Source organism: Amblyomma mixtum, chromosome 1, assembly GCF_055824585.1.
Source record: "Amblyomma mixtum isolate Tamu chromosome 1, ASM5582458v1, whole genome shotgun sequence".
In the NCBI taxonomy this organism is placed as follows: domain Eukaryota; kingdom Metazoa; phylum Arthropoda; class Arachnida; order Ixodida; family Ixodidae; genus Amblyomma; species Amblyomma mixtum.
The window spans coordinates 105471740-105494763 of record NC_143012.1 but is presented as its reverse complement, the minus strand read 5'-3'; the positions used below and the strand labels follow the sequence as shown (position 1 = coordinate 105494763).

The following is a 23024-nucleotide window of genomic DNA, read 5'->3' as shown; positions in this document are numbered from 1 at the left end:
GAGGAATTTCTCCGAGCGATGGGAGACAGTTACTCACACTGATGCTTGCACAACACTTCGAGAAGCAGACCTCCGTCTGCCAACTTTCTGATCTCGTAACCTTGTTTGTAGTGCTGGTCAGAGTTCTCAAAACTAAGCACGCGTTCCGATACTCCGGAGCAGACGTAGACGTCTTGCCGGACAGCCGCCATTTTGAGACGCGTTCCATTTTTCACGAAGCCGTCCAAGAAGACTGCTCCGCCAAAGTCAACATCGATGCAGGCTAACTTCCTGTCTAGAGATGGCGGAGCAGTTGGTGCAGTCCATCGGAGCTGAGCACACAAGTCACAAACCGAACGTCAGCAGATGACGTATTCAGTCCCAGAGCTGTTTTCTTAATTTTTTTTCTGGTGCCCCGCGTGTACGAGTTGAGGGGTAGAGGAGGAGCGTGATTTTTAATTGTCTATAACTTGGTTGCTATTGATGCCAGCTCAACAATTCTTGTGCTGGGGTGACGAGTGATGGAATGCCTGTCTCTTGTGTGCTTTAAGTAATCTCAATTAATTTATTGCATAGTCCCTTTAAAGCTCGGCTTTGGCTCAACCACCAGGATGCCCTTTTCCCTGCCACGCACGGCTAAACATGGGTACTTGGGGCCGCGGTGGCACACAGCTCACCATAATCCGTCTGCAGATGCTTAGGAACTCATGGTGTCACAACTCACACTCCTCTGCATGCTCATGCCATACCTTTAAGGCAGAGCTTCTTTAATCTTCATCTACCACTTGCCATCTGGCTTAACTGTCAGTCTTCCTGAGGATGAACTCATTACCACATCAGCACTAACAGAGACCACGCAATATGATCTTTACCCAAATCCAGAGGAGGTGGCTAGTGCAGCTCAATGTTTCAAAATGCATACTCACACACTCTCCATTCTCCATACTTCCCGAGATACCCAGCCTTGTCCCCAACCAACTCATACAGGCATCTCGACATCGAGACAAATATAACTTGGGCAGACCACATAACGAAATGAAAAAAAAAGTAAACCTAGTGCGTCCAGGTCACATGCATTCATCAGATCACTTGCACGTCCCCCCCCCCCCCTCAGCCATCAGACAACTAGCATATGAAACATGTATTCCCAGTAAGCCAGAATATGCGTCAACAATACACAGAACCCTCACGAGGCCTGCTGGACCCTTGAAGCCATCCACAATTCATCACCTCACAGCATAAACCTTGACTCAGTGTTACACACCACGAAATCACCTTCAAATCGTTAGCGTTTCACCTAAAAATTTAAATTCTTCCGTCTCTTCCACAAACTGCACTTTCTGGCACTCTGGGAGAACCTTGTATGCACTCAATCATCTGGCTGCTTACTTACTTCCTACAGCGCTTGCTCAGTCAGCTCCACCAATGCATTCCTAGTGCGATAGTAGACTGCAGTAACCTGCCCAAATACACTGTCCCTGAGAAGACTAATCCTTCCAGGTTTAGGCAGCCACTCATCGACCACTACTTTTCCCCTAGTACCCTGTACCAGCCACCGTGTACTGCAATCCGATGAACATGTCTGTACGTTGCTCTGTTTTCCTACCACGTTATTTCCCAACCTGACCACTTCAATCTCTTGCTTCACTTAGCAGCATTGCTTAGCTCTGTCACTAGTTACCGTTGCACATGTATGCATGATCCCCCCTTAAGGCTAATATAAATGATGACATTCTGATGAGCCTCCAGAGCGCAGCAGACAACTCGCAAGGAGCACAGGGAGTAAGACTCACCTGTGGCCTCCCCACAGAGGTGTTTGCAGAGGCCCACCAGCTTCCCCTGGTGGGCCCTGACCAGGTCCACCTTCCCTGGTGGGGAGAAGAGGCATTAGTATTAGCCCAGGCTAGTGCATTACACAGGTGTTGACACCACTGCAAGTCATACCCAATGTCAGAACAAAAAAATTTAAACGGGTACGTACTTGCGCAAAGAAGAAGACGGGACACAACCAAGGAACGCATGCGACATGCACAGAGCGCAACTCCCAACTAGGTTTGTTTTCGTACAAGGCAGATGCATTTATACCGGCACTGGGCAACCACAAGATTAACAAGACGCACTGTTCATGCCAGCATCCAAGTGTGCCACCAGATAGCAGTACGTGTAAAATTGATGTCATTCCGCAAGTGCGCTTTCCTGCATAACAATGTTGCCCAAACAAGATGGCTGACCATGCGTTTCCAGCTGAAATAAAGCAAAGAAAGACTAGTTTTTTGTCTGACTCTTCCAAAATACGTTTCTCACATTCTATCCACACCTTTAGTGCCTGTTCTGTAGCCCACATAGTTTCTTTATAGCGAAGTCAGCCATCTTGTTTGGGGCAACATAGTTATGTGGGAAAGCGCACTTGCGGAATTTTGAATATCCTTCAATTACACATTTTACTCTTACACGTTTCGCTATCTAGTGGCACACTTGGAGGCGGGATGCTGACATGAACACTGCGTCTTGTTAATCTTCTGGTTGCCCAGTGCAGGTATAAATGCATCTGCCTACATCATCATCATCAGCCTGACTATGCCCGCTGCAGGGCAGAGGCCTCTACCCCATGTCTCTCCAATTAACCCTGTCCTTCGCCAGTTGCGGCCACCGTACCCCGCAAAACTTCTTAATCTCATCCACCCATTTAGCTTTCTCCCGCCCCCTGCCACTCTTGCCTTCCCTTGGAATCCACTCCGTTACCCTTAAGGACCAGCGGTTATGTTGCCTTCGCATTACATGCCCTGCCCAAGCCCATTTCTTCCTCTTGATTTCGACTAGGATGTCATTAACCCGCGTTTGTTCCCTCACCCACTCCGCCCTCTTCCGATCTCTTAACGTTACACCTATCATTTTCCTTTCCATAGCTCTCTGCGTTGTCCTTAACTTAAGCTGGACCCTCTTTGTTAGCCTCCACGTTTCTGCCCCATAGGTGAGTACCGGTAGGATACAGCTGTTGTATACTTTTCTCTTCAGGGATATTGGTAAACTGCCATTCATGATCTGAGAGAGCCTGCCATATGCGCTCCACCCCATTCTTATACTTCTAGTTCTGCCTTCTATGAAAACAAACCAGTTGGAAGTTGCGCTCTGTATATGTCGTGTGTGTTCCTTTTCTGTGTCCCGTCTTCTTCGCGCAAGTACGTACCCGTTCATGAATGAACCAACTCACCCAAAAACGAGTTTTACTTCAAAAAATTTCTAGTTTGGCCTTGACAGTAGAACGCGACAGCACCATCCGCTTATCGTCAGCCGCTATCAGCTGCCACGCGTGGGTGTGCCCATGGGTGCATTTGAAGACAAAAATGCATTAGTCACTGGTCAGTCGTCCACACATTTGCCATTGTCTTCACTAGCGCTGCCATCGTGATCGCTGCTGTGGTCCCTCAGCGCACCATGCTAACGTCGTCTCACAGCCAAATCCCGCAATTCGCAAACAGCCGCATCACAACACCATGTGCAACAGCTGAAAATTTTGCCTCACTGCAGCCACCACACCTGCCTGTACGTTGCGAACGTTGAACTTGCGGCCCAGCACACAGTTCGCTTCTTTGGCATAAAGAATGGCAGGCACCTTGAAAGCAGCCGTGAACGAGTGCCGGACGCTTACCACACCCAGAGCACAAATGACGAAGCACTATAGTAAAAACTTGTAACACGTGGCCGGCAGTTGTCAAATACATCAGAGCCAAAGAGAAACGCGAGAAACTTATTCACAACTTCACCAGCACTGCGACGAGGAACATGGACAGACAAGGGAGGACAGGGACAAGCGCTACTAACAACTGAGAGCTTATTTGGCAAAAACACACAGGTTATACACTCTCAAATGACAACCCAAAGCGCCTGCGCTTCCCACAAAAAGGCACACACAAGAAAGTCAGGAACCCACATAGGAAGCCTTCTCCGTCTTTGTTCCTTGTTGCAGTGCTGGTGAAGTTGTGAAGATGTACCAACTAGCTCAGATCACGGTTTTACTACAACTACAAAACGTGAGCCACCATGTGAGGAGCGATTGTAACAGCAGTTGACATGACACACCACTGCAACCAGAGTGCAGCAGTCTCTTGCAGCCCAACACCCATCACTGCTGCTCGCACGCACTGACAGCAGCTCTCTATACAACTGACATTATGTCTCTCATGTTTGTAACTTCGAGCAAAGGACGTTTGCTAGGCATTTCATCTACATTTACATTCATTTTGGCGTCCGTTCTGCGTGGTCCTGGAGTTTTCACGCAAATAACAGACGTAACAAAAAATTTACATCGAAAGGTATTGTACATGGCTTCAAGTTGTCCGCCCATACTGTCAGCCTGCTCCTTTCCACTAGCACGTCAGCTGCTTGTTCAACCCTCATCATCATCATCATCAGCCTGACTATGCCCACTGCAGGGCAGAGGCCTCTCCCCCATGTCTCTCCAATTAACAGTCCTTTGCCAGTTGCGGCCACCGTACTCCCGTGAACTTCTTAATCTCATCCGCTCACCTAACTTTGTGCCCCCCCCCCTGCTACGCTTGCCTTCTCTTGGAATCCACTCCGTTACTCTTAAGGACCAGTGGTTGTCTTGCCTTAGACATAGTAGACATATTCTCTTACTACTTCCAGCTCCTGGCTACCTTCCTCCTATGCATCTAAAATTCATGCGATATTGCTGCAGTTCTTCTCTACTGCACCCCCTGTGTAATAAACCTGTGTAAAGCAAACACACTCCGGAATGCCTCAGCGTCAATAAAATCCATGCTTCAAACCAGGTGTTGCAAAGAGTGAAAAACCGCTTCCTACGTGACTGAGCATCCCAAGCCTTCCCAAACACAATTACCCACACAAGTGAGTGGGAACACTGGGCAAGCACCGGATGAAAGGAAAACAAGGAATGCAGGCCACAAGTGACCCTGTCGTCATGAGGCCTTACCCAGGCACAGGTGCTGAATGTCCACCTGGAGACGCTGGATTTCAGGGACATCGGCCTGCTCTCTCTTGAGCTTGTTCTCAAACTGAAAGAGTTCACATCATCATTCTTGGGATAGCATTATACAAATCAGATAGCTCAAGAGCAGATTGGCGAACCAGAACCGAAACCGGAACCTAAACAGAGCCCATATGTTTTTCACCATCTTGGAACTGAACCCGAACCGGAACGATTCAAAGAAACCGTTCCAAACCGGTTCAGGACTCGGTTCAGCCCCAATTTTTTAGCAACCCAGCAAACTTTTATTTCTTTTCATAGACAAAATGGAATGTACTTGGGCGTAGATTTATCCACCGAAAACTGTTCGCGTTAGGCAGAGTGAAAATGACATTTAGTCTATGCGACAACAAAACTCAAGGAAGTGTGTTGTCCAGGCATAAACTTTTTGGCGCTTCTGCAAAGCGCTTCCGGGAATTCTAAACAACTGCACTGCAGGTTGATGTGAAATCTCTTGTTTGTCAGAGCCTCCCCCTTTTGCGTGTGGTTTTAATCAAATTGTGGTTTCAATCAAATGAGCTCACCTTGTGCCGAGAGGCTGCCCGGTCCACCAGCAGGAAGCGGCAGCCCTCCCTGGCCAGGATCTTGGCCAGCCAGTAGGAGAGGCGGCCTGGAGAAGAGATGGGAGGAAGAGCTGGCCACACAAGTCACAACTGGCCCCACTCAGTGACTGTGGCCATTCCCACAGTGGTCTCACCACACAGGGCACCCGTCCATTCTTTCTCCCCTCTTGCAGTGCCCCCTAGTTTCAGACGGTCACTGACCCCCCGAAAAACTGCCCTGCACTGAACAGGTTGAGTGTGCAGTGTGTGAAACATAGAAATCAGTTCGCTTTTATTTGGCTAGGCCACCAAGGTGAACTTGCAGCCCACACAACACATGGTCCAGGATAGTAGCAGCATTTTGTGCCAGCCCCCCTGGTGAGCGTGTGTCCCCCATAGGATGACATGTGAGCAAAGAAGCCCCCCCCCCCCCCCCCCCCCCCAGTGAATGCTGAACAGCCTTCATGAACTGGCCAAGACAAGGCTGGCTGGTTCCCAAAGGGAAGAAATCCCCTGCAGGCGGAAAATCCCCACACAAGCCACCTGGGAGGGGGGCTGCCACACGACCCTGTAACAACAGGAGAGCAAACTGCAGTCGAATTAATGTATCTTGACCATGTTTGTTCAATGGCCAAAGTGTTCAGTGCATTCATGGCTTTCCCCCAAATCATTTTCACCTAGTGCCACAGCATAGTGGAACACACCTCCAGATCATGTGGTTAACGAAAGAAACCCCATAACATTTAAACAGTTACTGTCTGTTAGGCTATTCATCTCCACAGTTCATGTTCTAAGCCCTCTTATTTACCCGTTGATTGCCTCGTTTCACCATGGAGACATAAAGTCTCTATGGTGTCAACGACGTAAATTACTTTATTCTTGTGACTTATTACCATTTGTCCCCCCCCCCCCTACGTAATGTGGGGACAGGGTAAGCCCTAGTTTTCCCATGCATTCTAGGGCATGTTTTGTTGCACTTTTCTCAACATCCAAGTGAGGTGGCGCCTACCTGTTTATATATCATTTCTATCCCTGCTTTATGCTCTTTTCACTGAACCAAAACTACGTAACATAATTAAGACAATATTTTTTTAATAATATTTCTCTCTCGAGCACTACATTTAAGTCTGCTTTTGGCATTATTTTTGTCTATAAAATAAAAACAGATCACTGCACTTGCCTAATTTTGGTTCAGTATGTCCCCCACATGCTCATGTAAAGCACTGACAAAGAATGGGCCTTCTGCCTCATGTTGTTTTGAAGATAATGGTACCATCTAAAACAAAAAAACGTTTTGAAATAAATGAGTTTAAAGTAAAAAGTAACTTTATTGCTTTTCTTTGCCAAGTTTTCCTGACCCAGAAATGTGATGTGGGGGGTTGACTTACAATTGAGTCAATACTCAGAGGCTTCACACAGACAGACAAACATGTGGCTACAAGTGTTTTCACCCTAAAGCAGGCAAAGAAGGGAGCCTCCAGCAAAGTGAGTGCTACCCCAGCATGGCAGTGAACAGCAAGCACCGAGTTGTCGTGCAAACCACACACATGTAGTACAGCAATAGCGGACAATCCGTACATGAACGTTCCCACTCACCTAATGTATACACGTAACTGTTCCAACCCATAGGTGTAGCCAGGGGAAGAGCCAAGCATTAGGCTATTGTGGTCTAACTGGCTACCCTCTGGGTGTAAGCTGGTTCCTTAGCTCTGTTTTAATTATACCGGCACAACTTTCTCGAAGCTCCCTGCAGACGCAGGTGCACCCAAGGACTGAGAGTCCCAGTGGGTGGCTTCATCTCTTTTGTGGCACGCTTGCCAAGTCTCTCCACCAGTGTGTCTGGCTGTCTGCAAACATGCTGACAGCATGCGAGGGACGACTGCATGTGCACAAAAGTGGAGACAGAGGGGCTTGCTTTCCTTGGCAGAGCCCTCAGTTGGAGGCTGAGGAAATGTTTCACTGCTTCACTGAAGCCTGGGGCCACTCTAAGGGAGTGACTGCCCAAACTTCATTCCCAAAGGCTTCAACTACGCTTAGGCCATAACTTTACAGCACCTAGGCATTAGTGAAAGAACAGGGTCCTGCAGAGCAGTTTCTCTCTGTGTGTGAGATCATTTCACATTACAGTGCAGGTTCCGTTCTGTAGCTTGTATACTTACTCCTCGTGTGAGTCTCCTGTGTCATCACCACCACAATTGGAGAGGCCGTCAAAAGAACTCGACCAACCATCATAAACTTGCTGAACCTTACTAATGCCCCTTAAGGGGAGATGTGGGAATCAGATCGCAAGAGAGAGAGAAAAGGACGGAAAGGCAGGGAGGTTAACCAGGCGATGCCCAGTTGGCTACCCTACACTTGGGGAGGGGAACAAAGGGGAAAAAAGGAAAAAGGGCGGCAAGGAAATGAGTTTTTCAAGTGTCCATCGACCACTATGTCAAGGGGACAGAGGGCGCGCGCTTAGTTTATAGACGGGAAGACAACCCCGAGTCCCTTAAGAATCTCAGGAGCACTTTCACCGTTTTCCTTTGTGAGGAAGGTTGTTTCCAAGGCCCCAGAACCTTGGATTCTCTTAGAGGACGCGAGTCCGAGTGGCAGAGAGTACCAGCCAGGAAGCCGCACTCTCGCTGAAAACGAGGGCAGTCACAGAGGAGGTGCCCGATCATTTCATCACAACCGCACTGGTCACACGCTGGAGAGTCAGCCATTGCGATGAGATTGGAATAGGCGTTTGTGAACGCCACTCCCAGCCACAGGCGGCACAACAGCGTAGTATCACCGCGGCGGAGGCCGAATGGTATATGATGTTGGAGCACGAGGTTGAAGTCATGCGAGCGGGGTGTCCAACCTCCAGGGGCAGACCACGACGTTACAGTCAGGTTTCGGGCGAGCAGTTGAAGGTGCCTTGCTGCGTCAGCTCTTGTCAGTGGTATGCGGACAGTGTTGGTTGTATCGTGAGCCGATCGAGCAGCATCGTCAGCTAAGGCGTTACCAACAATGCCGCTATGGCCTGGTACCAACTGGAAGATGATTTCATGATCTTGTTCGATTGCCTGGTGGTGCAGATATCGTATCTCCGCTGTAAGATGCTCATGGTCGCTATGTCTCAATGCAGATTGAAGACATTGTAGGGCAGCTTTTGAATCACAGAAAACAGCCCATTTTTAAGGTGATTGCATTTTTGAGAGATCGCAAAAATCGCAAAAAAAAGTCAATTCTTGAATAGTACACTTTTTGGCATCTCCAACACTGTTTCTATGTTCTACTGAAATATTTCTTCAAAAATAAACTTTAAGTGCTCCAAAAAAAATATATTTGTCAGCACCTACACATAGTGTGTGCTAGCTTTGAACTTCCAGGCTTGTTTCCTCGAAAGTTTCTTTCGAGCTTAATGCCTTACTCGTTGAAAGCGTAGCACAGCAATGGGTGCATGGATTTTTACCCCGTTTGTTTCCGTGTGATGAGTGAAATGTGGTCTGCGTCAAGACAGTCTCAGATTTACCATTTAGGACCGTATGTTTTTAATACATGGTAATTAGTGTAATACATTCTAGACATAAAGAGAAGGTGCATATTGTGTCCTTTACAAAAAAAAAAAGACCAGAGAAACTAAAAAAAAAAAGAGAGAGAGTCTTGATTTACACCACACTTTAGTAAACATTAAAAGTATTTACAGACCAGTAGCCGGTTTTTTTGCCATGCTAGGCTTTCCACAAGCAAGCAACGTGGGGACAACATATAAACAGTGATAAAAGGTAACCTACAGAAGCTGTCATTGTGAAACTTTATATCTAATGCTGTTTTAAGCCAGTCTGCCAAATCTCATCACTCTAAGTGGAAAAATGGAAAAGTTGTCTTCGATCCCCTCATCCCCCTTAATCCATTTGCTTGTTGGGTGGGCCAACTTGCAACATTTTGCGGGCCCTCTTGAGCTTTTGAAACCTGGGGGATTTGGGCAGGCTGTGAGGACGTCACAAGGCGACCTCTCTTGGCCAGGCAGGGAATTTTGCAACAGGGAAATTTTCTTGCAAGACAACAACTTAAATGCATTGGAAGAATAGTGGTAGAATAAAAGATACACTTGCCAAAGATAGTTTTTTTTAAAACATGTCGTTTCGGGACCCCTGCGGCTCCCTTGTTCACAATGAAAGATGGACAGAATGGCCCGCTTCTTATATGTGCACTTGACCACGCATATAAGGTGCACAAAATCCCCTTACATTGGCGAATCAGGCGATTTCAAAAGAAGATTAAGAGCACACAAGAACGACGTCAACAAATGTTGCACCTCATCCAACCTGCTGGCAGAGCATGCTCAAGAAATGAACCACACCATTGACTGGGAGAACGCCACAATCTCAGACACCATGAAACCCACATCGTCACGACTGCTTTTAGAATCAAGGCCGCTGCGGTGGCTCAGTGGTTATGGTGCTCGGCTGCTGACCCGAAAGACGCGGGTTCGATCCCGGCCGCGGCAGGCGAATTTCAATGGAGGCAAAATTCTAGATGACCGTGTGCTGTGCGATGTCAGTGCACGTTAAAGAACCCCAGGTGGTCGAAATTTCCGGAGCCCTCCACTATGGCGTCTCTCATAGCCTTAGTCGCTTTGGGACGTTAAACCCCATAAACCAAACCAACCAACCAAGCTTTTAGAATCTTTTTATAAACAGACCACGGATCATGCCATAAACAGGACGAAGGGTAATCTCCCGGATAAGTACGCCCACTCACTGTGCTGTCAAGTGTGCATATAGGAAGCGACCCATTCTGTCCATCTTTCATTGTGAACAAGGGACCCTCCCGAAACACCATGTTTTAAAAAACCATCTTTGGTGAGTGTATGTTTTACTCTACCACTATGCTTCTCCCTGGCCAGACAGCATTGTGTCGAACCCTTGACTGTGCACTGGAAGCCCTTAATGGTGCCCACCTCTCCCTGCGCCAAACTCGATGAAGCAGGACTCCTCGGCCAGCAGGCCGTGGTGCTCAGCCAGCCCCAACAGGGCTGCCTTCTGGGTCAGGTGCTTCTCAGCCACCGCACAGCCAGACAGGGTGCGCAGCTCAGTGGCCAGGGCCCCATGCCTGTGCACCGGCTGCTGCTGCTGCTCCGGACAGGGCACCTGCTCTGCAATGCCATCATCATCGTCATCAGCCTGACTATGCGCACTGCAGGGCAGAGGCCTCTCCCACGTCTCTCTCCAATTAACCCTGTCCTGCGCCAGCTGCGGCCACCGCATCCCCGCAAACTTCTTAATCTCATCCGCCCACCTAACTTTCTGGCGCCCCCTGCTACGCTTGCCTTCTCTTGGAATCCACTCCGTTACCCTTAAGGACCAGCGGTTATCCTGCCTTCGCATTACAGGCCCTGCCCAAGCCTGACCAGGATGTCATTAACCCGCGTTTGTTCCCTCCTTCCACTCCGCCCGCTTCCGATCTCTTAACGTCACACCTATCATTTTTCTTTCCATAGCTCGCTGCGTTGTCCTTAACTAATAAGCTGAACCCTCTGTGTTAGCCTCCACGTTTCTGCCCCATAGGTGAGTACCGGTAAGATACAGCTGTTGCATACTTTTCTCTTCAGGGATACTATTGGTAAACTGCCATTCATGATCTGAGAGAGCCTGCCATATGCGCTCCACCCCATTCTTATACTTCTAGTCATGGAAAATAACAAGGTGGCCTTAAAGCGTTCCAGACAAGAGATTAAATACATGAACACACTGCAGGGTAAAATCTGAAGCCACAGCCTCTTGACCCCACATGTCAGTAACAACAAGGGCCCATCCACATTGTGGTGGTGATGTGCATTCATCTCCCCAACAACAAGCTTCACTTTCCTGCCTGTACGGGTGTCTGCACACTTTTCACCCTTGCTCTGTCTTGCAGCATCATTTTATTACCCTAATGGCCCAGCAGGGCATTATATGGGCAGGGAAAAGGGGGGGGGGGGGGGGGGGGGGGGGCGGCATGATCAAAGCGCTGTACTGTGTCATCACACCTTTAGCAATACCAACAGTTAAAGAAAAATACAGTAGGTTCAGCATACACAGGCAGCATATACAATGGCAGCATTGGCGTACACAAGTAACATATGCATCGTATAATTGAGCAGCACAAAGTGAACAAGGACGTTGAAGAAACCCACAGAGGAGGACGGTGCTGCACTGACCAGTGAAGAATTTATTTGAAAAACCTCATATTTATCCTGCAGAACAGGCACTGCTTCGAAAGATAATCTATCGCCTTCTGCCTGCATCGCCTCGAAGGTACTTGACATCTTTTTTTGGATAGGCAAACTGATGGCTTGCTGATGCATTGCTCTCCCGGATGGCCCAGGCTTCCAGGATGCCAGCTGGTCTTTGTTCTTTTTCAGCACGTGGTGAAAGTCAGCAGTTCCTGTTAGCTTTTTGCATGATTCGCAATCCTTGCAGTGGACTGCTAGGTTTGTGCCGGATTTCCCTGCTATCGCTGTGGTGTTCTTTCTTGCTCTGCCATTAACACACCTCCCAGTTTGTCCAATGAAATGCTTTTCGCAGAAACGGGGGGTGCGATACACGATGCCTTGAATGCACTCAGAAAACTTCGTTCTGCGCCCAATTTTACGTGCAGATTTGTTTTCTTCTCCATTCACACGCGCACGCATGCTTTTCGCTTTGTTAGGTGCCGAGGGAATGATCTTGATGGTGTGTCTCTTTCCAATCTCCTTGAGATTGTGAGTCAGCCCATGGAACCACGGAATAATTCGTTCTTTCTGTGGTTTCTTCACGAGCGCTGTTCTTTTTCTTGCCACGCTTTTTCGACAGCACGATGTTTTCTGCTGTGCTGCATAGCAATGTCTCCGGGTATGCCGCTTCTTTCAGCCTAGTGATCTGCTGCTGGAAGCTCTGGCTCATCTGATGGGGACAGGACTTGTTCAGGGCAGGCAGCAACGCCACCGTCGCAATTCCTCTTCTGACCGTCTTAAAGTGGTTCGAGCTGAATGGGAGGAACTGTTCCTCAGCTCGAGGCTGGTACGACCAACATAGGTGCCCTGGCAAGAATTCAAGGCGTAGGTGTAGGAAGCCTAGGACGCCATGATCAGGAAGCTCCGATGTGGATCTAAGCCCAGGACAGCACTTCTTAAAGGTGGTGAATGCGTTGTGATTGAGGATCTCTGTGTCACCTTCCCTCAATTCGCATAGCACCAAGTAATGGTCGACGTATCAGACGATCCTCACGATGAGTCTGTCCTTGGTAGCTTCGTGAATTCTTTGGCCGCGAGGTACAGATCACTGACAGAGATGACAGAGCAAGAGAGCACGCCACAGCGATAGCCGGGAAGTCCGGCACAAACCTAGCAGTCCACTGCAGGGATTGAGAATGGTGCAGAAAGCAAACAAGCCCCGCTGACCTTCACCACGTGCTCAAAAAAAACAAAGACCAGCTGGCATCCTGGAAGCCTGGGCCATCCGTGATTCGGAAAGAGAGCAACGCGTCAGCAAGCCATCAGTTTGCCTATCGAAAAAAGAAGTCAAGAACCTGTGTGGCGATGTAAGCAGAAGATGATAGATTATCTATCGAAGCAATGCCTGTTCTTCAGGATAAATATGCGGTTTTTCGAATAAACTCTTCAGTTGTCAGTGCAGCATCATCATGTTTCTTCGATGTCCTTGTTCCCTTTCTGCTGCTCAGTTATACGATCATGAGCCAACTAGCTCACCAATCCACCTTATTAACATATTTTCTTAAGAAAGTTAGTGCAACACAAAAACAATCACAAGAAAGAAGGACAGAATGACGCACTGTCTTCCTTCTGAACGAACCAGCGCAAAAAAAACACAACGGACAAGAAAAAGGCGGAACACAATGGACAGGAGCGCTGAACTTACAACTTTATTTCGGAAGTACAGATGCAACGTATACTACATACAGCCATGTCAGGGGGGCGTACCACACAAGGAAAGCAAGAACAAGTGGAATCAACAAGGTCATGATGAGACAAGCAGCACAAGCAAACCAAAGATCTTAACTAAAATAACACGTGAAGGTGACAAATTTCAATGGAGGCAAGAATAAACAACAGGGAAAAAACCGCCAGACCTCGTGAAGATGAAAATTGATTCTGATAACAAAAACCGATAAAAACAAAAAGGTAAAAACTAATAACCGTTAAAAGCAATAAAGTTAACAGGGCAATTGAAATGAAAAAGATAAGATGCCAACAGGGAACACGGCAAAAATTAACAGCTAAAATTAAGAAAACATCGTGGAAGAACTAGCAGCTAAAAAGTAAAACCCACAGAAACATAAGGTTAAGTTTTGTGTATCAAATAGCGGAATGAAAGTTGGTGGGAAAAAAGACGGTTGCATAAGGTGGGATAGTTAAAATGTTAGTGCCTCGAATTTTGTGCCAGATAGGCGAGTTCTTTCTCAGATAGCGACACTGAAGGCTGGCTAATGCACTTTTCTTTTAACGCAGCTATTGTGATTGCCTCAACTATTTCACGGGGCCTCGCGCTTCTGATTGTGGCTATTACCTGAGTTTTTCAAAGTGCGGCGAACAACCTGTTTCCACATCTTTGCAATCCCGACAATGAATACCGATGTGACGACACTTTTGGACATTTGCATTGTAATGATGTTCTTTTAGTCTTTCATTTAAACAACGCCCTGTCTGTCCAGTATACTGCTTCCCACAGGACAAAGGGATGGAATAGACAACTGAATCAGTACATTGCACAATATTCTTCTGGTGCCTGATATTGCATATAGTACTCTCTTTTTTACGAGTTTCATTGACCTTTCTGCAAAGCTGGGAAAGTCGCTTTGGGGCACTAAAGACGACTTCAACTCCAACACGTTTCCCAATTTTCTTCATGTTGTGCGAAATGCGATGCAAGTAGGGCATAACAGCGACTTTCTTTCTATTGGCGTTGTCAGTCGTGGCAGTTGAATCGGGTCGTTTTGATTTTTTAAGCACTGCTTCAGCGACTGAGGCTAAAAGCTTAGTGGGGTAGCCAGCATTTTCTAATCTAATTCTTTGCGCTAAAAAACTGGTCTCAATTTGGTGTTCACACGATTTTACCAGCGCATTTCTAAACATTCCTTTTAACCAACTTAGAGCGGGCTGAGTCAAAAGGAAGTACCGGCTTCTTGCCCCTTGGCTCATAAGACAAGCATAGGTGATCACACTTGAAATGAAGGCCCAATTCTAAAAATCTCAAGGACCCATTAGTCAAAAGTTCATGCGTAAGGGTTAAAGGAGATAAGCATTCTAAGAAAATGGCCAATGTTTTCGAGACCTCAACTTGGAAGGTATCCTGATAACAATCGAGAAAAACGAGAAAGTCGTCGACAAAACAAAAAATCTTTGTCGCTTTTGTACCCTCCAACCGACTGTTCACGTTTTATTCAAGTTTGGCTAAATACAGGTCGCTCAATAAAGGGGCAATGACGGAACCAATATAGATTCCTTTCTTCTGAAGAAAAATATTGTCATCCCATTCTGCAAAGGTTGATTTCAGATAGGCTGCTAGAAGTTCCAGGAAACCGCTTACTGTTATACCACATTCATTTTGAAAGGATACCGGGCCAAACTTGTCAATCCAGTCGTTAATGCTTGGTTTATGTTTGGTTTATGAGGTTTAACATCCCAAATCGACTAAGGCTATGAGAGACGCCGTAGTGGAGGGCTCCGGAAATTTCGACCACCTGGGGTTCTTTTAACGTGCACTGACATCGCACAGTACACGGGCCTCGAATTTCTCCTCCAAAGAAATTCAACCGCCGTGGCCGGGATCGAACCCACGTCTTTCGGGCCAGCAGCCGAGCACCACAGCCACTGAGCCACCGCGGCGGCTTCCAGTCGTTAATGCATTCCAGCAGGTCATCATGTGGGATAGAATAAAATAAATCCTTTACATCAACAAAAAACCCTAAAAGTGGTTTGTTGTGCTGGGCCTTTAAAAATTCAACCACTTCTCCTGCGTGCTTAACAACGAAAGGATCATCAAGAGTCAATTTTTTTTACATGAAGCTGCAGAAAGCTGCCAGAAGGCTGTCTTTCTTTCTCGTGATTGGTTTTGTATTGCACTAATTTTTTTTCCAGAAACTATGCACCAACTCGCCCAGCAACAAGTTTTACTCGAGTTATTAACATATGCATGATTCATTTAGAGGACAAGTGAAAAAAAACAGCAATGAAGCAAACGAGACAAAACAGCTCTCCTTCAGGTCGGCAATTCTATACCTAATCAGTTAGTTGAGTGACCAAACTGTCTCCAAATTTTTCGCTGCTTGAGATGCAAACAATATCTTTGTGAAGGATTTTCACCAGTCGCCAGATGAAGAAATGAGAACCGTAATAAATTTGTTCAAGATAATGGTCGACGCATGGAAAGATATGAGCGGCAGGTTTGTCGACACTGCAGTCAGAACGGTAGTGAAGAACGCACTGCAGCATTGTTCCACAAACAAACTGGCAGTCATACTTTGAGCAGTGCGAGCACATCCCAGGGAGGGAGAGGCGGACAGAAAAGGGCGCTCAACTAACCAGCTTATCTGAGAAGGCCAGTACGTACACAGCCTCAAGGCAATGCCCAGCAGGGGAAAAAAAAAATATGTGCAAAGAATTGAGGCTTAGGGACAGACTGGGCCACATTTCTTCAGACAACCAGAGCTGGGGGTAAACATCAAGCACCCTGTGGCACACGAAGCAAGGAAAACACACTAGTACCACTCATGCAGAATGCCACCCGACAAAAAAAAAAAAAAAAGGTTTGGTTTGGTTTATGGGGTTTAACGTCCCAAAGCGACTCAGGCTATGAGGGACGCCGTAGTGGAGGGCTCCGGAGATTTCGACCACCTGGGGTTCTTTAACGTGCACTGAAATCGCACAGTACACGGGCCTCTGGAATTTCGCCTCCATCGAAATTCAACCGCCGTGGCCGGGATCGAACCCACGTCTTTCGGGTCAGCAGCCGAGCACCATAACCACTGAGCCACCGCGGCGGCGGCGGCAAAAAAAAAAGGTCTTAAACTACGCTTTAATTGTTGTTTTGCCATTTTTCTCCCCGTTTTATGTGTTTTTCTGGGTTTTTTTGGTTTTGTGTTTTGTCTGGTGGCATTCCCCATGAGTGGTACCAGCGTGTTTTCCTTGCTTCATGTGCCGTAGGGTGCTTGATGTTTACCCCCAGCTCTGGTTGTCTGGAGAAAAGGTGTGATGGTTGGTTGGTTTATGGGGTTTACCGTCCCAAAGCGACCAAGGCTACGAGAGACGCCGTAGTGGAGGGCTCCGGAAATTTCGACCACCTGGGGTTCTTTAACGTGCACTGACATCGCACAGTACACGGGCCTCTAGAATTTCTCCTCCGAAGAAATTCAGCCGCCGCGGCCGGGATCGAACCAGAAAAGGTGTGATGTGGCACTGTTTTTTTCCACACTCTTGTTGGCCATGTTAGTTTTAGTTTTTCCACTGTCACTTGTCTTGTTTTGCTCACGTAGAAAGTTCAGAAATGTAATGAAAATGTGTGTGCTGTGATTTCTTTTGACACTGCATTTCTGCTTTGTGAGGGAGCTCTCAAGTTAGGTGCATTTTGGTTTCTTAGGTGACCTGTCCATTGTTCGGAGGTGCTTTCGTGCCAGTCACCTCATTCGCCTGTGATCTGTGTATGCTGATTGTGGATGCTAATTCTGGTTCTCCAGTTCTTTCCTGGTGTTTGGCTTCTGTGATGTGGCTGGGTGCAGCGTATAAACGTGGGGAGTGATGCAATAAACCTCAGTTGGTAGTTGGCGCCTGTCAACCTGTTGTTTTGCGTTCCTTCTTGTTTTCATCCCTTCCGTGCCTTTCTGTTTCAAACACACAGCACACATCAGCCAGAAGTTACCACAGGCCAGTAGACAAAGACATAACTGGAAATGGCCAAAGTACGACTGAATCCCAGTGCTCTCCGAGCAAGTTCAGGTGGGTCTCTTTTGACTGGGAGTCCCTGTGAATACCCCCTAGCACAAACACAGAAAGGGGATCCTAAGATAATTAACTAGGTATCCGAAAACACGCATAATACAGAGAGCCTGTACACCGACGAACCACCCGATCGCATCACAGCAAAAAACTTAAATATTATTCCTGTCACACTCAAACCTTCGCTAACTCTTTTTTTCCGAAAACGGTCCGCGAGTGAAACCAGCTTCCGGCAAGCATTGTAGAATGCCCTTCTACTAAAGCATTTATGAATGCTCTTAAGTTGTAACAGACATTCGTCTGTTACAACTTAGTGTGTTCTTGCAATTGCTTTTTGTGTTTTTGCACGCAACTTTGCAGTATCTATTTTTGCTCGTGAGTGCATATCATTGGTTGTGAAAGCAGGTTGTTGTGCCTTGATTTGTTTTGCGCGTGTCACTTATGTTGTTTTTTTTTCTTCTTATCTCCCGCTCCTGCTTAACGCCTCACCTAGAGGCTAGCAGTACTGTGTAAATGAAGTAATGTCACACCTTCCCTCCCCTACTGAGGCCATCAATAACTGTGGCCAGTTTCAACTGGAACAACCCAGCACTGTAAGCCAAAAATCTGCCTTCCTTTCGTGTCCTCAGGAACAAAGTTTTTTGGAGCACACCCCTCCAAAATTCCTCTGCCTGGAGGCTACCAGAAACAAAGAAATGAAACATGCTGGTCAGGCATGCGTACATACCATCGAAGATTCTGTCAATCTTGTGGATGACCTCCCACAGTTTTTCATCTCCAATGTCCTTCAACGTGGGCTAAACAAAAGGAAAAAAACAAAGGCCTTTCTTCATCATTTCAATTGAACGGCTGCATGACCACTGTGGAAGGTGGTCACTGCGCGGGCAAATTATTATATAAGCAAAAAGTGTCCTACACACTGCCAACTCTTTTAAATTCATTCCACAAATCAGGTATAGATTTACATACGATTTCTGTACGAACCCTACGCAAACATTTCATTGACAATCCTTGCTTACCATAACAACTAAATGTGTTATCTTCCCTTTTGTTATGTTTACCTCTTGTGACTATAAAGTGTGCATGCATTAATTTTGAATGCTGTCCTTTCTGCAATTTTTTTTTTTTTGTTCTATCTCTGCCTGCATTGTAGAGAGGCTGCGGGCTTCAGTCAAGTCACTTGGTTGTGAAGCGGCTTTTATCCACAGTCTCCCCCATCATTGATGGAAGTAAACAAGTTATTATTATTGTTTATGAGGATTCTAGATGGGAGACGCATATTCAATTACGGGATGAATTAAGGATTAAGTCACCCTCCCCCTAACTTCCTGCTCCTACCTTCTCTTGGTATGCAATGAGTTTGAATTTGCACTGCACATCTTCCTCCTGATTTCCACTGGCTTGTCAGTGTCCCTTAAAGTCACACCCTCTCCTTCTGCTTAAGCACATGCTCTGGAGCTCATCCCCTGAGTGAAGGCAATGTCGTCACCAAATTGTGCACCATCATCATCATCAGCCTGACTGCACCCACTGCAGGGCAAAGGCCTCTCTCCCAAGCCTCTCCAATTAACCCTGTCCTTCGCCAGTTGCGGCCACCGTATCCCTGCAAACTTCTTGACCTCATCCGCCCACCTGACTTTCTGCCGCCCCCTGCTACGCTTGCCTTCTCTTGGAATCCACTCCGTCACCCTTAAGGACCAGCGGTTATCTTGCCTTCGCATTGCATGCCCTGCCCAAGCCCATTTCTTCCTCTTGATTTCGACTGGGATGTCATTAACCCGCGTTTGTTTCCTCACCCACTCTGCCTGCTTCCGATCTCTTTGAACGTTACACCCATCATGTTTCTTTCCATAGCTTGCTGCGTTGTCCCCTAGGCATCAGGAGTGGAGAAAATGAGACGAGAAGCAAAAATATCTACAGCCAAGATGCCACACAATGTTCAGAAAATTAGACGACACCACAACAAGGACAGCTTGAGCCAAAGAACGAAACCTGACACTTCTGCCTGAGTTCATCCAAACAATGAGCTCTGAAGCAGTCACAAAACCTGGCTGCTGAATTTCACCTCGGTATATCAGTTAACCAAGATGCTCAGGTTAACCTCACGGACAGGAAAAGACTCACACCTTGGTCATACATGGGTCCCCCCCACCAGGAAGTGCACCTGAATTGATATTCCTCACGAAGAACTCCTGAAATAAGTTGCAAAACATTTCTTTTATGAGCACACTTCTTCTCGGACACAAATGAAGGCCAACAGAGAAGCATGCCAGCAACAACAACAACAACAACACACTTGCCGCCAGAGAATGAAAACACCCACCCTGCCTGGCTTTTTTCAAAAACATTTAGACTCTTAGAAGACAGGACATACATGAAGGACACTTAAACCAAGGAATGCTCCCTCTCTTCAATTGTATATCTGACCACGTAGACCACAGTTTCAAAGTACGGGAGATTGTCTCAAAAACTTATGTATTTCGATTGTCTTTTTTTTCCCCGAACAATACCCGATTGGAACAAATTGTCTGCAGACACTGCTTGTATTGTGTCTAATGTTGTTTTCTTTTCTACCTTATAATAACCATTTCACTTTTGTGGTTCTGTGAAATTTTTATCTGTTTTTTCTTTGTTTCGATGCAATTTGGACTTGTTTCCATGGCTGACACTGCTCATGTTATGTTTGTCATTTACGTATACTCTCCCCCACTGTAATGCCGCTTGGCACTGTGGGTAAATAAATAAATAAATTTGCGGTCTCCATTAATGGGAGATTAACACACATTCTAAAGGTGACTGATTAGAAAGCAGAAGAAAAAGCAACCACACGGTGGGATGCAAACCCATGGCCTCCACATATCGTGATCTGCCAACTGAGATACTGCAATGGCTCTGGTGCTTTTCACTGTCTTCTTAGGCACACTGATGAAAGGCCACTTACACATTCAGTGTCATACAGGAGTGTAGACACCTAACTTTTGGTGCGTGCTTGTGACGATGCACAAGACATTCCTATGCACGAATTACCACCTGGCATTATCCTATGACTGCTATATAATTCTTTCTCGTGCTGTTTCAGTTTCAACAGCCGAATGAGGACTGTGACGTCAAAGAGTGCTTTTATGTCATGCGAGGCATGGAAAAAGTCACAATATAACCGCTGTTCCCACATTCGTTGTCATTCTGGCTCTTGAGGAAGAATGCCTTCAGCACTGTACAGAAATACGCCGACGAAGCAGCGATCATATCGCATTTTTTCCGTGCCTCACGCAACATAAAACCACTCTTTGACGTCACAGCCATCGCTTGGCTGTTGAAACCAAAACAGCATGACAGGAAAAACATAATTTTAAATTAATTCCCAGTCGTAGGTGATTACCACATGGTGAATCATACGTAGTAATGTCTTCTGTATCATTGTAGAGAAGAAAACATGTCACCAAAATTAGGTGTCTATACTTCTTTAATGGCCTAAAAACTTACTGCCTAAGTGTTAATGGCATTAATGGCCTAATTTAATGGCATTATAGCCTCACTGCCATTAGTGACCTACCGAGTTGGCCACAAGTGATTTCCCCAATCAATACGCACTATCGTTCCTATTCCACACGCAGAAAAGAACTTCCTACCAGTAGCAAATGGGTTAATAAAACACGTTGTGGGGGCTAGTTGGTGATGCATTTTCTGTTCTTGAAATATAAACACTGCTAACTTTTAAGACGAATACACAGATAGACATGACAGGACGGGCGATCCATCCTCTTTCTGTGTATATTCCTCTAAAAATGTAAGCAAATTCATCACATCCAGTGAGACAAGGCATCTCTGCAGATATCAGCTCTCCTGACAGATACTCTTGGCTTGCGTGCACACACAGAGTTGATGCCAAGCAAAACTCTAGTTTGGGCGAGTTGGTTCATGTTGAAAGAAAAAACTGGTAATGGCACAAGACACGGGGACACAGGAGGCACACAGTCAGTCCTATCTTTTGTGTGCCTTCTGTGTCCTCGTTTCTTGCGCCATTACCAGTTTTTTCTGATGTCAAGCGACAACACGCAGCATTTTCAGCAAAATTATTTTTACATTACAATTGAATGACTTTGCTGAGATATTGAGCCCATTAGAAAAGTCCTTGCAGGCGCTGTAGATACCACCGACTGCGCAAAACAAGCTCTCACGTGGTTCTCCTTCCTCTTGGCGTTGCATTTCTTGAGGTGCTGGCTGAGCAGGGCTGCCGAGCAGGTGCTGAAACGCGTAATACATTTCTGTGAGTGCAGCACGACCGAAGGATGTTTACCTCGTGTTTACCGCTGACACAAGCGCCGTCTTTCGTACAGTTTTAGAATTCACCTCTGCCACATTCTTTTTTCCGGTCCCTTTTCATGCCTTTGTTTTCAATGGGAACCTTGAAAATGCCTGGACAGGCGCGCGTTTTTATCCCACTCCCAGGTCTGGCCCATTGTCCACTGCGGAACACAGCTCGGAATTTTGTGACAGCACATTTGTCATGTCCGCAAGCGACGGCTACGAGTGCGTTCACGACAGATATGCTAGCTGTTCTGGCCTGCCTTTTGCTCTCAACTCAGCGGAAAGGAGGATGCAGATGGCCTTCAGAGCGAACAAAAAGGGCAGCCTCACTGTATAAGAGCAGCCCTTCTTCCAACCGCGTGGACTCAAAATACAACGAGTGCTCACTGGGTCGAGTCCAGGGGACAGGCGATCCGGCCGTGGCCCTGCGATCGAAGCGATGGAGGGGGGGGGGGGGGTCAGTCACCTGGGCGCTAGGGTCCGCTTCGGGGTCTACTCACGTCTTCCGACAGCAGCACGACGTGCTCGCCGCAGTAGCGCGAACCGGACACCGGTCGCAGCCGGCAGCGCCGACCTTTCTTCGGCACGACGAAGGCACACCGGCTGTCGTCGCTCATCGTCCACCGACCACCACAACACAAGACGCAGCTGCCATGCCGCTTCCCTGCAGACGACTCCCAGTGGAAACTAAAAGGCATCGTCTGAGCTACTAAATTGTCTAAAAATGAAATGTTCGACCGCTTTTAGAAAAAAGAAAATATGTCACGTTCAAAATTATTTAAATTCGGGTGGTGCAAAACGTGCGACTTTCACAGCAGTTGCGGACGGTTGTTAAGGGATGGCGCTAGCTACCTCATTTGTCTAAAGCCCCTCAATGGAACAACAGTTTATTTAGGGGCTTTACATTTGTCACATTTGTCGGAGGGAGGAAATGAACTGTGCCAAGGCGAGCGGGTGGTCAGGGGACAGTTGGTAGAGTTGTTTCGTGCTCCCACTGGTCCCGTGTCACCGTCGGATGGTAGCTCAAGTGATGAGACTCCGGGCTCATTCTTTCGCTCGCTTGAGGTGCAGCGTGGAACGTAACAATAGCGCGTCGCGCTTTACAAAACCCAAATCTTTTTCAATACGCACCGTGAACAAGTAAAACTGCTGCTGAAGTGCCAAAAGACCGAAACAGTTGCAAGCAGCGAACAGCAGCAGTCAGTAGACGTGTCAGACAGTTGTCCTGCTGATAGGTCTGCCACCG

General features: G+C 47.0%; 1 protein-coding gene across 1 annotated transcript in view; it reads right to left on the bottom strand.

Moving 5' to 3' along the window:
- LOC149367427 (tRNA:m(4)X modification enzyme TRM13 homolog) overlaps window positions 1-22515 on the bottom strand; it is a 35779-nt gene extending 13264 nt beyond the window's left edge. The window contains exons 1-9 of the mRNA XM_089574095.1: window positions 22279-22515; window positions 22166-22203; window positions 21649-21715; window positions 19597-19662; window positions 18198-18267; window positions 10460-10654; window positions 5512-5597; window positions 4934-5015; window positions 1773-1847 (exon numbers count right to left, since the gene is read on the bottom strand). Of these exons, the coding sequence (XP_089430221.1) occupies window positions 1773-1847; window positions 4934-5015; window positions 5512-5597; window positions 10460-10654; window positions 18198-18267; window positions 19597-19662; window positions 21649-21715; window positions 22166-22203; window positions 22279-22476 (877 nt within the window). The 5' untranslated portion in view covers window positions 22477-22515. The remainder of the gene's footprint in view (window positions 1-1772; window positions 1848-4933; window positions 5016-5511; window positions 5598-10459; window positions 10655-18197; window positions 18268-19596; window positions 19663-21648; window positions 21716-22165; window positions 22204-22278) is intronic.
- Between the last annotated feature and the right edge of the window lie 509 nt (window positions 22516-23024).